The 18,465-nt window shown below is 39.3% G+C and overlaps 1 protein-coding gene across 9 annotated transcripts in view; it reads right to left on the minus strand.

Annotated features, from left to right (window-relative positions):
- Positions 1 to 1,321: 1,321 nt before the first annotated feature.
- The window catches only part of CELF1 (CUGBP Elav-like family member 1), a 51,863-nt gene continuing 34,719 nt past the window's right edge, over positions 1,322 to 18,465 (minus strand). For 4 of the 9 annotated variants that reach the window (XM_089521663.1, XM_089521658.1, XM_089521665.1 and 1 more), the window contains 5 exons: positions 16,385 to 16,498; positions 16,041 to 16,226; positions 13,920 to 14,063; positions 9,267 to 9,435; positions 1,322 to 4,219 (listed from right to left, as the gene is read on the minus strand). In XM_089521663.1, the coding sequence (XP_089377789.1) occupies positions 9,308 to 9,435; positions 13,920 to 14,063; positions 16,041 to 16,226; positions 16,385 to 16,498 (572 nt within the window). In that variant the 3' untranslated portion in view covers positions 1,322 to 4,219; positions 9,267 to 9,307. Of the gene's footprint in view, positions 5,569 to 8,214; positions 8,245 to 9,266; positions 9,436 to 13,919; positions 14,064 to 16,040; positions 16,227 to 16,384; positions 16,499 to 18,465 lie in introns of all 9 variants that reach the window. The other 5 variants (XM_089521664.1, XM_089521661.1, XR_016280947.1 and 2 more) reach the window with 4 other exon arrangements.

Consider the following 18,465-nt stretch of genomic DNA (forward strand, 5'->3'; position numbering starts at 1 on the left):
AAAATTGGCTGGTTTAAACTAGGTTGGTTTAAACCAAATGACTTAACCTGGCTATTACTATTCTTATTGTAATCTTATAGTAATTTTTTATACGGGATCTTTTTTACTGTTGTTAGCTGCCTGGATTCCCTGTGATTGGGTGGGATACAAATACATTCATATTATTATTATTATTATTATTATTATTATTATTATATTACTATTTCCTAACCCTATTACTTGAAAAGCAATGACTGCTTGAATTTTAACATTTTAACTAAGTTGATTGGTAGTTTTTCATTGTTAGATATCCAGTGTCAGTTGCTTCTTTTTAATTACTTTATTTTATAGTGCAAGAAATGCCATTTAGAAACAAATCCTTCAATTAAGCTAAGTTCAAACCAAAACAACTTGCTTTAAAAGAGCACTTCTTAAAACAACAATTATTAAAGCTAGTGGCTATAACATCTGAGAGTTTATTCAAAGTGTTTGAATGCCATTGCTAATGCTTAACGTTTATGTGTGTGTGTTTCTCTGAAAAGTGCTTTTGTATTTTGTGTTACTGTTTCTTCACCTTTAATTGTAATACGTAGGACTACAATCTGCTACTGTCCTGGGATCACTTTTTGGCCTGGTAGCAGTTGATCACAAGTAATTTAAAATTTTAAATACTGACTAGAGCATCCATTTTTTTTTTTTTTTTGGTATCCATAAGGGGTTGTGGAATCAAACCCCAACGGATACTGAGTTCCCACTGTATCTGGAAAAAAAAATATTCTGGTTGGGCATGCAGCAACGTACAACAAAATCCAAAAGCAGAAATACCTTTTTGGGGTCAGCTTCAAAGAATGCATTTTATACTTTGGAGATTACACAAAAAAAGGGTTTGCTGCTAGTGGATTTTGTTGTATTTTGCAGTATCTGAGTGAGCATTGTCATGAATAACAGAGTGCGAAACTTAACGGATCACCGGGCCAAAACAGCCTGGCAATTTACATTGTTATATATTGCAGTGGAGGTCAGGGAGGGAGACAAATAGTCAATGTGTGATAATGAGGGGTGTGTGGAAGTGCATTTATCAATTATTTCCAATACTGCATGAAACAATCAATTTCTTTGTGTACATAAAATACCATTCAAAGCAAACCTGGTGCATGATTACATCTGAGGTTTAAAATTTTTAGGAAAGAAACTAAATCTCAAACAGAAAACACCAAGATAGTTAATTTAAAGCCAGAGGTAGAGTGGGCAAGAAAAACTACTCAAACAGAAAAGAAGGGCCATCACAAATATTGGGCTACTCATCTGCTATGTGTAAATAAGCATGAAGAAGACACAGGAATTTCTTCTCAAACAGTTTAATAGCAAATAAACAAAGGGAGGTACCACACTTGGCATATACAAAATGACTTCTTATCTGTGTGTCTGTGCAATTAAAACAGCTTTAAGTTCCCCAGTGGGACAAAAAGAAACCACACACAAAAGGAAAAAAATTCCTTAATACATACTCGCTCGTTCCAAACTTGTAACAAAACTTTCATTTTTAAATCCACTACACAAACTCCGTGATCAAAAAAGCATCATGTGCTTCCATTGTTTTAAACCATTAAAGTAAAATTCATAATTTTCTACAGAGTACAACACAATTTCACACAAAAAAGACATTTCGTTTTGCAAATCAAACAAGAAAAAAGAACAGCTCAAACAAGGTAAAGAAAAGCATTGCTACAACAGAATCACGACTCTGAGTTGATTAAATCCTGTTACTGCAGAACAGACTCTACATTTGGTCATAGTGGCAATTTGTTTTTTTGTCACATTTGTGAATCACTTTACATTGTTTTCTAGTAGAAAAGGCAAAAAACTGTACAAAACCCCTAGTGTTAAATACAATGTTTGTACCAATAAAAAAGCCCACAGGTTTGTTTTCAAAATGTAAATTTTCTTTTTTTTAAATTATTCACAAAAAAGCAGCCAGAAATAAAAGGCAGCTGCTGCTTTACTGTCTCAAATCCATTAAAACCACCACAGAATAATTAAAACAACCGAAGAAGGAAAGAAAAGAAAAGTAACATCCAATGTTTGGCATTTTGGTTTTCTCCAGAGATTTTTTATTCCACAGGATTCTCCAGAGTTCCTCATGAAACTGTATGAGCATTGTAAAGAAATGTATTGGCAAAATTAATCTATACAGTGCAGGTTTTCAACTTCCCTGCTATCGGACATCCCTGTGCATTGCGACCGTGAGCCTAAGAGCAACCATCTCACAGCTGTACTCCCAGATAATGCAGTCATATCCTTTTCAAGCAAACACTTGTCCTCAAGAAGTGATGACTACAAGGTTGGGGGAAAAGCTACCTATGCTTACTTATCTAAGAAGCATGGAGAAACACTGCTCTGCCCAACAAGGGGGTGGGGAATTTTTTTGTCCCTAGCAATGAGGCAAGTTAACACTCCACATGACCTGGAGAGGTCGCCTATACACCTCTACTCTGCAAACATTTTGCTTCACACTTCTTCCTCTTAGTTTTCTTCATGACTTCCCCATCCCTTTGCTCCTTGTGATAAAACACCTACCACAGGACTTCCTTGCAGGTGCTGTGAAACTGAGTACTTAAGTCTCAGCAGATTGTATGTATAGCAAAGCTGAGGCACACCTCCCAGAGAAGAATAATCTGTCCTATTTCTTCATCAGGTCAGAAAGAAAGAAAAAGAAAGAAAAAACTGCATGACTCCTTACCCAATTTAAGAACAAAAACTTAAAAAAAAACCTCCATAGAGGAGACTCCCCAGCTAAGGCCCCTGAGAAAAGGAGCCGGGGTTGGTACCCTGTTCAGGTAACAGCTAGTAGGCTGTTATATTGTGCTTGTCATTTGGAGAAAGAGCCAGCAGTTTTGAGCCTAGGCTTACAGATTCCTTCTATAGGAAATGCAGAACATGCTACTTCAAGTGTACAGACTGGAGAGCAATCAAGCTTGCATCACTGAGTTCTAATGGTGCTAAAACTCACACAGCAAGCTACATATTATACAAGAGGTACAAATTAAGGCTACCCCAAAAGAGCTTTAGCTCCAATGGATCTTAGAAGCACTATTAGCAAACATCCCACAACTTTCTGTTGAACTTCTGTCAACAGCCTGCCCCCCCACTATTGCTACTGTCACCTCTGCCACCACCAGAACCAGTGCAATCAAACCCCCTGAGACCTTTCCATAGCTGTGATGATAGAGCAAGGTGCAGATACTCTGTTGAGCAGTCCAAATGCACAGGAGATGTCCTAACATGACATATGACCACAAGTCTGGCATTCAAAAAAGGATAGCTTTGAAACCTATTAAATTGCTCAGTTTTTGCACAAACTATAGAAAACAGAGGTGAAGAGTGTGTATATCTATATACAAGATTGTGAAGAACAGCAGGAAACATGCAAAACGTTTACAAGGGCATTACTTGAGTTTTTAAAGGAAAAACAAACAAAATCTCATATTTTGCTGAGGAGACTGTAGTTACAAAAAACTAAGCATGCTAGGGGTTTAACAAAATACAACATCAACTTTGATTAAACTGTCACTGCAGACAAAGGCTGATAATCACACAAGAAGGAAAAAGCTGTAAGTGCCAGGGCAAAAATGCAGCTACAATCAGGAGAAAGTGTAGTTCAAGTGTTTTCTGCTGAGGCTACTCAAGTCAAAGAATACATGCTATCTCCCCAAGCACAAAATGTAGATTCAGCAAAATGTGACCAGAAACCTCCTGAAAGTTTTAAGTTGCATCATTTTACTTTTTCCTTCAAAGATTTTTGTTTTAAAACTAAGCACACAGAAAAAACTAAGCCTAGAAAGTGATTGGCTGTATGTTCACAGAAATACAAATACTCCACAAGGTATGCTAGCAAGGCTGCTCTGAAGACAATTACAAAGAATCAGAATCACAAAATCAAGTGGTTATCTTACGAAGTTCTAGAAAAATAGAATTCTTTTATATTCAAATGCAAGTTTAAATATTCCCCTTCAGCAGTCTTTCTAGCAAAACCAATTTGGCAGCACAAAAAAGGAGGAAAAAAAAAAAAAAGAAAGAAGAAACAAACATAATAAAAATACACATCAGCATCAAAAGTCAACACAAGGTCAAAAGGTGAGAGTTCAAGCATCAGAGAAGCTGAAGAGACAAGGATTTGGACGATGTACTTGAACGCCACATCGACATGCTTTAGGCACAACGATGAACAAACGGCAGGAATCTAGAAAAAAAAACAAACCAGAAAGAAGGAGACCCACTGAGTTACACAGAGCAGTACATCCAAACAGAGAGAGAGAAAGAACAAGAATGGGCACTGTACAATGAGACCTCTTGGGGAAGGGAGTTGACAGGGAAGGGCAGCACATGCCAACAATGAACAAGTAAAAGTTGAAGTGTGCAGGACACCAAATTAATGTCATAACTTGTCAGAAACCAAATGGAAGGAGAGGCCTGGGATTCCCTTTAGACACTGGCTGCAGAATGGACTATGGCTTAAGTGGCACACAGATGGCTGTGCATTTTATCACAGCTCTGAGCCAGTGTTCCTACTATGTCCGCTTGAGGAAGACAACAAAGTAAATCCACTCTGCTAGAATCTGACTTCCTAAAACATGTTTCCAAAATGGTTTGCAATTAAGACTGCAAGAGATGGGAAATGCTGAAGGAATCCTTGGGGGATTGATAGTTGAGATACTTTATCCTTTCTTAACTCAATATAGGCTTAGAAATCCATACTCTTTTATTTCAGCTAGTGTTTTGAATACAATATTAGTTTTTGGCTTTATAACCAAAAAATGACATACAGCATATTAGTGGAACTGATTCCCTTATGAATTAGGAAGGAATTAAGACTTGACTGCAAGTTAAGACTTGCTTTGGCTGAGCCCTTTTCACAATAACAGCTGCAAATAAACTTGCTTTTCCAGCTCTTTCAATAAATAAATCCTACTTCCTGAATTTGTGAGGAAGAATTCTGGACTCTCAGAACTTCTACAGTCACTATTGCCAGTCTAAGTGGAAGAAATTTTGTCTGCAGCATCTTGAAATTTTTTGAGTTTATATAATCACTAATAGGGAGGGCACATCACAAAAGACATAATTTGCAAGGACAAATACATTTAAGCATTCTGTTAATGAGATGATTTACATGAAAAATTATCTGAAACAGAATGAGATTACTTGGGAAAGTGTGCTTCTTCAATTTGCCCTAGCTTTCATTTCAAATTACAGTCAGTGGCATAATACAGCACAATTTAAACATACCATTACATTTCAGCTCCTTGAAATAAAGCAACCTTCTGTGTGTGTGTGTGGATTCCCAAAGCATGCGGATCTGCAATTTACAGGTATTGAACTACCAGGTCACAATTTATTTTAAAGTTATCTTGGTTGACTAGAAAGAACAAAGGCTTTGGATCCACAGTATTTGTTCCATGGATGAAAAGATCTTTACAACAACAGAAGGCTTCTGATCCATGCAGCAGCAGCAGCAGCGGAAACCCACACTGATTCCTCCTCTCAGTACAGGCTATACCCCAGAAAACCTAATCCTGAAGGTTGGGAGGACCTCTGGAATAGGGAATGCAGACAGAAGGGGAATAGGTGAAAATAGCAAACCCTCCTGGCTGGGGAGCACACAGACCCACCACACTGTATTTGGTGAGGAAATGGGGGAGATTTACAGAAGTTAACTATGCCAAGCTAACAAACAAACAGCATCTTTGGGATTTTTGTTCTTAACATGAAGTATACAAGTAGAATCTAAAAAGTAGATTCCCCACCCATTAATACATTTACAAGGATTCACAGAAAGTTTAAAAAGTCACAGGGAAAAACAGGATAATCGTATGGCAATTCTAATCTGTGGTTGCCTAGTCTATTTTTTTCTTATAAAAATAAGGCTCCTTTGGAAAGTGATACTTCAGTATTTGCCTCATGCCAAGTCTGCTTGAAATGATTTTTAGTATAGCATGTCTCCCTTAACTCATTCCAGTCTTGTGTCTGCATATTACTGAACATATTTTCTGAGAAGTGGATTTAATCTAAACAGCATCAAGAATTATATTCATGATTAAATATAATTTTAAGTTAATATACTGCTGACTATTTTTATAGTTTATTTGATCCATCTGTTACATTGGTCCAAACATAAGAGACTAATAATTTTTCTAAGAGAGGCAAACATAACATGATAATATCCCAGGCTTTCTACCAAAGTATCTATTCAGCTTTGAAAAGGGAATGGATAGGGGAGAGAAATAAACTTTAATGAAATTTTTTTTGACAGTATGTCAGGTTGCACCAAAACACAACATGGGAAACATATGTGTGCATGTGTGTATAAGAGTAACCTTCTTGTCAGTAGTGAATCTAATTCAGAGGGACTTAAATTTAAAATCTGCTTTGAAAAGCATACATGATCAGACTGACAAATCAAATGAAACTGAGAAGGAAGGCATATTTTGGTTCAAGTCTTCTAGATTAATTTAGAACAGCAGCACCAAAGGCACAAAAACATTGCCAATATATTTTAAAGATTAATTTTTGGAAATCAACCTGGATATATTTGCTTTGGTAATAGTGTTGTCTCGGATGGGGGCACATGAATGAATCATACTACTTGGTAATTATATAAAATAATCTATGCTGAAATGTTGCCTTGCAACTCAATAGGAGGCATTTTTCTTCACAGTGGGCATGATGACAGCATATCAACAGGTTATGGGGATTATGGTCATTAAACAAAAATGACAGAATAGATTATTCAGAAATGCGGACATGGGTGGCCAAACAAGAAACAAAGAAAGGTAGTGAGAGAGAGAGAGCAGAGGACAGAAAAGGTACTGGGAGGAGTGACTATAGATAAAACTTGAGCACAGCGTTCCCTCTCCACTAGTTCACAGCATTAATTCTTTTCCTATTTAGCAGTTTGTCCAGCTGCAAACAGGCCACTGAAAGTCAGTAGTTTCAAATAAGCACATTGTTTTATGTATATGTTACACAATCACATTCAGGATTATGCAAAACCCTGGTTTTTTCCAGTGAAATAATTTAGATAATAAATATTCTCCACCCAGGAGCAGTATAAAACTTCTATAAAAATAGAAACACATTCTTGGTTATATTAGGTTGCAACTGGAGCAGCTGCTCCCAACTATGACCTTTTTTTTCCTGAAAAGTATATTATTTATTTTTTAAAATCCTGTGACAACTCAGGAAGCCTCAACACTCCAATACTTCTTTTTTGCCACAGAATATCAGGACACAAACTTTTCCTAGTGTACAAAATTCACCTAAATGTATGCATATGCTTCTGAACAGACTCAAATATCGAACAAAGAAGGGTGCCATATGCCAGCATAAATAGAAAATTTGGCAGTCTGACCATCCAACCTTTTTGCCATTACTGTATGTGCTTTATAATACTGACAGTTTTATATTCACTAACCCATCCACCAGGATTACAGACAGGTTTGTAACAACAATACTTCTAAATCCACCATATAAAGTAATCTGAACCTGAGATGGATGGCCTTGCAGAACTTACACTTTGAGGTTTAATACATAGGGAGCCCAGTCCCTGATTATGTCCAATTCTTGTTCTGAGCCATGTCAAGCACATTCTAAAATGGCATTTCAGGATGAATAAGACTTGTGGATCTTTCTGACAGAGTGAACTGGATTTTTTTTCTTTAATCTGCTTCCCATCTCCCTTAAATACCAAATTTCCAATTACAGAACATGTGGTTTGACTTGTACATTGTGAAAAGCATGACAATCAACAGGGGAAGGGTACAAACTGAGAAAGAAGGAGTGCACTGAACCTTATGTATAACTATGTAAGCTTTCCCACTAGTAGGGCTGGTTTTTTTTACTCAAGGGCTAGGTTTTGTACTGACATCTTGCCATGGCTCAGGCCAGAATGTCAGAAGTTCCCTTTAGTCCCATTTCATTGGTGTATATAAAAAAGCCTTTTAACATTTTGGCAAAAGGCACACACATGTAAAAATGTGTATTAGAAAGAGAAGAAACCTGATTCAAATTGTTAGGCACCAGGCTACATGTAACACAAAGGCAAGATCAAGATTCTGTGAGGTCTCACAGAATCTTGCATGAAACCTTTGCACGTAGCCTTTCATATCTAATAGTGGAGCACACACACTCAAAGGAAAACTGCAATGTAGCAAGAATGCACGTGTATAAGGAAAAAAATACCTTTGAGACATCAATTTTTCTGGATACTTGCTTGCAGAACGTGTGCAAAAAAGCAGAATGCCATTAATCAGAGCAACATGAACTTATTAAAAGCCACTTGCATGTTTAGTATTAAGAAGGATTTAAGTTGTATTTTGGGGGGGGGTGCTGATTCTGGTACAGCTTTATGTACAAGATGAAGAGAAGGAAAAACAGAAAATTTGATCATGATTTGCAGAATTTGAAATGTCATATGTCAAAACCAGGAGTTCCTGGTTTACATCCTTATTTGTATGTGTTGGCATTAAACTGACTGGATTCAAGCTTAGCTTTCATCAAGTAAAAACCACTGAAAGATTAGCAATGCCTAATTTTTTAAAAAAGGTTGCCATGGCTGGATTGTAAATGATTGATTTTTAAAAAATCATTGGATCACACTCACTGTGCCATACAAAAAACATTATAGCATTGTAATTACTACAGTTTTCCTTTCACACATGAATTTAACACATGAATTGCCCAACTATTTTTCTCCCACTCTAGAGAGTGATTTCAGTATGAAGTCTTTGCATTAACTAAATAAAGCTGGGAAAATGAGAGTCTGGCAAGGCTCCTTGGGGTCTGGCTCAATTACCAGCCACCAAGTAGTTTGGATTCAGTCCCTTCCCCTCCTCCTCTCCTGTTCATGAATATCATTTGCAGTTTGGCAATAGATCTGCTCCTCTTCTCTTTGTCATGTCTAAGTCATACAATGTCAGTTTGAATTGCACCTGCTATTTTGCTTTCCTCCCCAAGGTGGCTGGCATTGGTCCTTCTCAAAACACAATGGTTACAAACACAGCAAACTTTTTTTTTTAAAAAAAAAATCAGCGATATGGCACCTAAACTCCAAAGTAAAACACTGGAAACAAAAGCACAAACTCGTCCTCCATCCGAAGAATTCCCAGTAGAGGTGGCAGCTGAGTCTTCAGCGGAAGATGTGCCAGACAGAATGACATCAAATAGCTTCTGTGACCGTAAAATACAGCCTTCAAGAGTTTTTCAATCACTAAGCGCACTCCTCCCCAACTTACCAGAAGATCCTTCTCACTCCAGTTCCAGAGGGGAGGGGCGCTCAGTATGGCTTGCTGTCATTCTTAGAGCGCTTGAGCTGTACTTTCAGTCGTTTCATGCCAATTTGAAATCCATTCATTGACTGGATGGCTGCCTGTGCCGAAACTGGATTGTCATAACTCACAAAGCCTATGAAAAGGAAAAGGTGGTATGCCAAAGGTGAGATTAGAAGAGGCATAACTGAAGCAGTATTTTTAGACTGTAAATATAAACAGCATTTGCATACATACTATGGCTGCAATATATGTGAACTTTTAATGTGTCTATAGTTAAATATATACAATGGCTGAAGAGTTTAAAAAAATCATGTGAGACCACAGCTTCTTTATATGAGGACTCAAGGAAAAGGCAGAGATAAAATGCTTCAATGCATTGTAGCATGTAAATTGCCAATGCATTCTTACATGAAATCTAAAACAAACAGAGGGTTCTGATTCTGTTCCTAGCCACAATAATTCTAGTGGCTCTGGGTTGCATTGTAACAGTTATATGAAAAGCGAGGGAAGTAAATATGTCTCAATTGCTGCTTAATAGAAGAGAAATCACTTGTTCAGAAGAGTATTTTTGAGGAGATGCCCCTGATAATGGATACCACATCCTAACAAGTTGCTCCAAGGAAAACAGTAGGAACTGACTTGAAAGGAATAGCTTTACATTTAATTTTTTTAAATAAAAACAACAAAAGGAATATAATACAGCAATACTGAGAGCTATACTCAACTTAAGCATGGACATTATGCAAGACATAGAAAGACATTTTTTCCTGGTAAATTTAAAATTCCATTCCAAGAAGGGCAAAAACACATCTGTACTAAAAATGGATTTAACATTATATCAGCTATGGCAGGGGTAGGCAACCTTTTTGAGCAGGGGGCCGGGTTGCTGTCCCTCAGACAACTGGGGGGCCGACGTTGGGGGGGGGGTGGAGCTTCCACCCTCCGGGGCGGAGCCGCATGCTGGGGCGGAGCTTCCTTCCTCAGGGGTGGGGCCGCGTGCCGGTGGCGGAGCTTCCACAGATGCCCCGCAAGGAGAAGTAGGCGTGTGCCTGGCCTCTCCTCCTCGGCCCCTTCCTTCGGCCAAAGCCCAAAAATAAATAAATATTTTTTTAAAAAAAAAATTAAATAAATAAAAAATAAGAAATAATTCCTGCATACACTGCAAATATTATATGAAGTAAAAAACAAAATGGGAACATATACAATATTTAAAATGAAGAACAAGAACAAGTAAAGTTAAATAAAAATTAGGAAATCCAGATCAAATGCATGCACAAAGCCTCAACCCAGAAAGGAGAAGCCAGCCCATGTGGAGGGATTTTGCAAAGAGAATACCAAGGGATATATGCATGATAATAACAATGTTTGTTAGCATGTGGAAGCTACCTGAAAGTCAGAAAGCAGAGGGAAATCATAGAATCATAGAGTTGGAAGAGACTGCAAGGGCCATCCAGTCCAACCCCCTGCCATGCAGGAAATCCAGATCAAATGCATGCACAATGCCTCAACCCAGAAAAGAGAAGCCAGCCCATGTGGAGGGATTTTGCAAAGAGAATACCAAGGGATATATGCATGATAATAACAATGTTTGTTAGCATGTGGAAGCTACCTGAAGGCCACAGAACAGGGGAAAATGCATGCACACTGTGTCCCTCCCAAACCACAAAGGCACAGGTAGTAGGTGTAGCTTCCGATAACCCCCCTCCCCCAATGAACCAACCTCCTGCATGGAAGTGGCTCTGGCTCTTTCTTTCTTTCTTTCTTTCTTTCTCTTTCTTTCTTTCTCTTTTTCTTTCTCTCTCTTCCTCCTCCTCCCCGCTCTTCCATGGGGGGAGCCAGGAGAGCAGAGCCAGAAGGGCGAAGGGAGGAGGGCAGAGCCAGGACTAGAGCCAGGAGAGCGGAGCCAGAAGGGCGAAGGGCAGGGCCAGGAGGGCGGAGAGAGAAGGGAGGAGGGCAGAGCCAGGAGAGCAGAGCCAGAAGGGCGAAGGGCAGGGCCAGGAGGGCGAAGGAGGAGGAGGGCGGCACCCATTCGGAGGCCTGGCACGGCCCTGGAGCCCTCGAACAGGGCTCCAGGGAGCGCACCGGGCCTCCTAGATGGGCACCGCCATTTTGTTTTTTAAAATGGCGGCGAAGTCTCGCGCAACAATAAAGGTCGCGCGAGACTTCACCGCCATTTTAAAAAACAAAATGGCGGCCGGGACAGTGGCAATCGGCGGCAGGAGCGAGCGGGGGCCGGTCCTAGTGCCTCCGGGGGCCGGATGTGGCCCGCGGGCCGCAGGTTGCCAACCCATGAGCTATGGCATATCTACTGACTTCACTAAGAATTTGGTGTATATAACTGTGTAAGAACTATAGGAGCAACTGTGACAGAAGATGGGAGAGGAAGTCAGCTTTCCCTTCCAGAGGAGCACTTTCTGTCTCATGGAGTGCTTTGATTCTGGGGAGGGGAGAACATACTGGACTGCTTTTGGATGAAGGGAGCTGAAAGGTCCTGGAGGACAAGGACCCTCTATAACAGGGGGAAAGTGAAACATAATTTTCTGGGGTTTCTGTTTATGGAGGGAATCACAAGGGCTGTCTAGCCCTACCATATGACATGCAGAAATCTCCAGCAAAAGCATTCGCAAGGGATGGCTAACTATAATCTGCAACATTATTTTGTGTACTTTCTGAATGAATAGGCAATAAATTCACCACAAAAATTAATGTAGTTAAGGTCAGTTAAATTAGGTGGAATTCGTTTTAAAAATATATATTTCATATTCAGAATGAATTCATATTAAACTAATGCAAATAGCATCATGCTATGATGGACTGGACAGATACAACACATAAAGAAGCAAGATGTAGAAACTAAGGGATGTGGAAGGGAATGATCACACTTCACATATTTGTGAAGAAAGCACCTATTTGCACAGGAAGCACAAATGAGAGCTATGTCCTCTCTCATGAGAAAAGACTCTAGGACTCAGCAAATACAAATGAGAAACCACTCAGGGTCAAAGGCTTTCCCAGCAGACAATGATCACCAATTAACAGACACTAATCCTCTTTTGCATATATTCCTACCCTGAGGCCCAGCCATCAACAACAGAACAATACACAGATTAACATGGGAATCACTCCTCCTTACCCAGGATCACACAGTATGTATGGTGTGTGTGTGTACACACACATACACACACACACACTCTGTCTCTCTCTTTTCCCTCTCTTCCAGGTCAACATTCTCTGAAGATGCCAGCCACAGATGCCGGTGAAACATCAGGAATAAACTCTTCTAGAGCATGGCCACATAGCCCGAAAAACCCACTAAAAACTAGACACTTTATCAAAAACCTGCAATACTTTTGATCCACCAGACCAAACATAGCCCCTCTGCTACATATGCTGATCCATCAAGGTTCCAAAAATCTTTTCATTTTTATTTCCTGCCTAGGCTGGAAAAAACCAAGGAACTGAATTGAGAACTCCATAGAGAGTAAGGTAGCCATTTTTACAAGTGATGGACCTGTCTGGTAGTAAAATAATTCTGGAATTAGAGTAAAAAGTTAACTGCAAGAGTAACTGAAAGTAACTGAGATAACGTTTATGTTAAATGTATTAGTAGGCTTATTATTAAAAGATGTGTCAGTTTCTGACTGATTTTGTATGCAATTACTTCTGGCAGAATAAGGTGCATTAAATACAAGCAAGTATACTCTGCCATTGTAAGTAAGAGTACATTAAAACACTATAAATAACCTATTATGAAAAATTGTCTTTATCATGAAAAAAGAAGCAAAATGTTACAGTTCTTGGAAACTCACACAGAAGAATTATAGTTACAGCTGCCTCTCCATTTTTGCAGGTATTCGTTCTGGAAATGGACCCCCCCCCCAAAAACAAAACAAAACAAAAAAAAAAAACCAAAAACGGAAACTCACATATATTCAAGCCCCATTGGCTTGAATGGCTGTGTGTTCCCGTGCGCCATTTTAGCCAATAGTTTTTGCCCCTCTGAATAATCAAGACCGTGGACTTCAAGTCCACGAAAATGGAGGGGCAACTGTACTAGTAAGATCCTGAGAAAAATCCTCACTCATTTTACACTGCACTGATGTTTGTATTTATCATTAGAAGAGAAAAGCAATCTAGCCTGGGGTGCGTATCAACCATGGGGCAGGCCCAAGCCCAGTGCTCCTAGCCTACATTTCATTTGTTGATCCTCAAACTGTGCAGGTCTTTTCTCGTTACCAAATAGCAAACAGGATATCAGAGTGACCCAAACACTGTAAAATTTCTCCGAAGTTTCAATCTCTTTAAGAAAGGGATGGGGTGGGGGGGGGGATGCAAGGTTTAAATTAACCTTGCAAAGTTCATGGGAAGCTAACATGAGTGAAAGACTCTTCTGAGGTGTATACACAAAAATACTGCTTTCATCCTATTTTTTTCTCTCTGAGAAAACGAGTTAAGAACACTTTTGAGAATTTGGTGGTATTAAGTAGCTATGCTTTTCTGTCATTTTCAAGCTATCCTTCTCAAGATATTTTCTGAAATAAACCAGCTCCTTCTCTTTTACTTAGTTTACTATTTCATTTTTCCTCTTCCACAAAAAAACAAATTACCCCAACATACCAAAACATTTGCTCAGATTGGTCTGCTTGTCAATGAAAACCTTGGCAGAGACGACATTCCCAAAAGGCATGAACATCTGCAACAAATCTTGGTCCCCAAACTCCTGGGGAAGGTGATAGATGAACAGATTGGCTCCCTCTGGACCTTTAAAACATCCATTTAGAAAAAAATTTAAAGAAAAGCACAAATCTTCAGGTCTTAATGTAGAGGGTGAAAGCAGAGAACAAAACTCATTCACACTTACAGAACTGGGCTTGGTTCCACAGAATACCAAATACTGTGAAACTCTACTGTGTCCTGATGGTGAAAAATGTGATTGCTTCCTGCCAGAAAACTACAAAGATTTTTAAGGCTCCTTCTTAAAATTAGTATTTAAATCAGGTATTTAACAGATGGAGAAAAATCAGATTTAAATAGAAGAATGGATCTTGAAAGTAACACATGGCTAGCAAGTTAACTCATAAATACTTCTCTATATTATCAATCAATTCAACCTCTGCTGTACCTGGTCTAACTGCTGCTAACAAAGTGATCTCAAAATCACCAGTTAAAAGCTTCTATCAGCTTTAGGCTGGGATGAAATTTTTGGATGCTGCTGTGGGGTGTCAGGGCTTCAAAAATGCCTGGAAGGCACACTTACTCTGCTGTTGGTTTAGGCAAACTTCCATTCTGTAAATCTGATGATAGTGAGATTCTACATCGGCTACTCAGCTATGCATGGGTAACTGAGCAGTGTCTCCTGGTCCAATTCCCCCATAAACCTACTACACCAAGCAGCTGCCAAATCGGATAAAAGTGATCTATTCAAGCTGGCAATTGGGGTGCAAGGAGGATGATGTTTCCAACCCCCTCCCACAAGGACTTGCAGCAGGGGTCCTGTTTCTGATTGTCACACTCTCACTGGCTGGTGGGAAAGAGATGAAACATCTTCCTTCTGAGCCTTGTTATCAGCTGAACAGACCTCCTTTACCTGATCTGGCAGCTGCCTGGTAAAGAAGTTTGGGAGGGCATCACAATCATGACTACAGTGCCACCATCATGGCTACATAATGTCCATGAATAAAGATCAGTTATGGATCTTTGACTTGTGTTTATGCATCCATAACTGCAATACTGAATTTCAGTTAATAATTCTGCAGTTAGAGCTGTTGAATAAATTAGATAATCTGGTTGGCTAACAAAATAAAGTGGCGTATATGGAATAAAGATACTCCATGTGAAATGTTTTCAAAATCTGAAATGCACAATATAAAAACAAGTATCTACTTTCCTATAAATCTGGCAACATCAATGAGGGTTCTAAAGGCATAACAAAAGTAATGAAGCTGACGAAATGAAATACAGTCTTCCCACTTGATTTGCGAGGGATCCATTCTGGATCACCCTGTGAATCAGAAAAAATGCTAATACTCAAGTCCCCATTGATCATAATGGCCACGTGCTTCTGCACATATGCCATTTTGTCCCTCCTGGCTTGCTGTCCGCGAAGGATCAAAACCACAGACGCCAAGTTCATGAATGGGAAGGGACAAGTGTATATATTTTTCTTAGTGAAAGACAAAGATTTAAAAGTACCTGGATGTTTAGAAATAGCCAAAGCCCAACAGAAACAGGTTTATATACATTAGTTGTTTGATGAATGAGCCCAGGGAAAACTTTACATATTTTCTGTCTATGGCATCTGTATAAACGGTCCTCCACATCTGTGACTTTGATTTTTGCAGATCTGATTAATATGTGTTCTCTAGGAATCTCTAGTTCTTCCACCACAACTCTATGGTCAATATTCACCATAAATATCTTTGGAAGACCTAGAGATTTCTAGAGAGAACATGTCAATCAAAACCATAAATAATCACTTTTCTAGGCATTTGTAGGACCTCCAGTGCAATTCTTTGGTCAACATCTGGCAGATGTTAACCACAATGTTTTGCTGGAGGACCTAGAGGTTCCTAGACATGTTCTCAGAGGTAAAAAAATAGTAAAAACTTTCACACATGTCCCGCACTCCTAACCCAAGTGAGTGTGTAGGGCCCACTGGAACTCTAAAATCAGTGGAAGAGAATATTTTGTACCACCACCATGTACAAAGCCCACATCCCATCAGAACTTTCCACCTACCTTCCTTTTGACTTCCTGCTGCACCAATACTCTGCTGTGTTAACAGACTCTGGTTGTATAGGGTGGGCAATGCTGCAGCAGCATACTGCTGGATCCCAGAATAGGCCTGAGTCAGGGCTTCCATTGTGCTCCCTGTGCCATTTGAAAGACCACCACTGCCTAGACCACCATTTAAGGCTGCCATTCCTATGCAAAAGATATGAATAAATGTCTGATTAGTGAATCAATTATCAACCAGCTTTCCAAGAGTATACCATTATTAAGTTAATCAGTGAGACACTTTGTAGCAAACAAATTACATGGGTCATTTTGGTTTGATAGTCTTTTCATTATACTGAGCTTACCTGCTAAAGAGCCAACATTGAGACCCCCAGTAGCACCAGCCAGTGTTTGTAGCGCTCCAAGAGAAGCCATTGGGTTAACAGAAGAACTGCTGCTAGAACTTGGTGATGAACCTGCTATTAAAATGAGAAAGTTAAACACTAATAGCTTCTTCCAACATATGGCTTACTACCTTCTCAAAAATGCCAGAAGATGTTAACTAATGGTTTGAATCAGGCATGCTGAAGATACTATAAAAATATTAAAAACTGAATTAACCAGTACAGCTGTGTTATTATACTAACAGAAGCACTGTGTTCTAATCTGTTGTGAACTCCTTTTGCACCAAAACATTCAGAATTAATAAGGATTCACTATAATACTGAACTCCGAGTGCATTAGTGCTGGTTCATCTATCTTAAACTATGCCTCATTAGTGCTTTGCACATGATTACAAAAATAGGAGTCAACAAATATTGTCTTCATTTATGATATGGCTACTATTCAAGGTGAATACCATTCCCAACCAGCTAACATCTGGCGTCCCCCAAGGTGCCATCTTGTCCTCCATGCTATTTAACATTTACATGAAACCGGTGGGAGTGATCATCCGGAGACATGGGGCGCAGGGTTATCAGTACGCTGATGACACCCAAATATGCTTCTCTATGTCCCCAACTGTTACAATGACTAAGGATGACATCTCCCCTCTGAATCCCTGCCTTGAGTCGGTAATGGGCTGGATAAGGAAAAACAAACTCAGGCTGAATCCAGAGAAAACGGAGGTACTTGCCATAGGATCCTTAGGCCCGGGGAAGGAAATTTGTCAACCACTCCTAGACGGGGTCACACTTCCCCTGAAAGATGAAGTTCGCAGTTTGGGAGTACTTCTGGATCCATCTCTACATTTGTCCTCTCAAGTAGATGCAACGGCCAGAAGTGCTTGATATACCAACTGCGACCCTACCTCGACCGAAAGGACCTTGAAGCTGTAGTACATGCTCTGGTAATCTCTCGTCTTAATCTCTGCAATGCGCTCTACATGGGGCTACCCTTGTATCAAGTTCGGAAGCTCCAATTAGTGCAAAATGCAGCAGCCAGGTTGGTCAACGGATCCTTGAGATTTGACCACATAACACCTATTCTGAAAGATCTACACTGGCTTCCAATTAGCTTCCGGGCACAATACAAGGTGTTGGTTATTACCTTTAAAGCCCTACATGGCTTGGGCCCCGAGTTACTTACGGGACCGCATCTCCCTATACAATCTGCCCTGCACTCTTAGAACAAATGGGAAGAAATTGTTAGCGATACCAGCATCTAAATATGTTTCTACTTCCCAAAAAACATTTAGTATAGCTGCTCCCACACTATGGAATGGACTCCCTGAGGAGATCTGCCTTGCTACATCCCTGGAAACTTTCAGGAAGGCAGTTAAGACAGAGCTTTTTTGACGTGCATACCCACCTTCTATGAATTACAGACTGTTTCTGTATGGAACGAGAGCATCTGACCCCATGAGTGTTGATTTTATGTTTTTAACTATGGTTTCAACTTGTGTGATTATAATATTGTAATGTTTTAATTGTATTTTTTAAACTCTGTTGTGATCCTGCCTCGATCCAATTGGGAGAGGCGGGAAGATATAAATAAACATTATTATTATTATTATTAGGATTGTGTAGGACATAGGCAGAGGTCTCCTTTCTTGGTACATAGTATGAGGAAGGCAAGAAGTCTGGATTGCTTCAAAAAGGCAGTCAAGACACATCTCTTCCGGCAGGCCTTTCCAGAGTAAGATCAGTACCATAACAATCTGTGACTGATTGTTGATGAACGCCTAGTTATCTCTGGTCTGGTTATTGTTAATAGTTGTTAATTATTTAATTATTAATGGTTGCTTTAATAATTGATAATTTAATTGTATTTTATTATTACTGATGGAAGGGTTAGGGTTATGTTATTATATGTTATTGTATTGATATTGCATTGTATTGATTTATTTTAATGTAAGCCACTGATCGCTCAGAGGAGCAGGAGATAATAATAATAATAATAATAATAATAATAATTGTGCACGGAAATAACAATGGAACTAACACCC

Source organism: Sceloporus occidentalis, unplaced genomic scaffold, assembly GCF_023333645.1.
Source record: "Sceloporus occidentalis isolate IW3139 unplaced genomic scaffold, rSceOcc1.0.p SCAF_4, whole genome shotgun sequence".
Classification (NCBI taxonomy): Eukaryota; Metazoa; Chordata; class Lepidosauria; order Squamata; family Phrynosomatidae; genus Sceloporus; species Sceloporus occidentalis.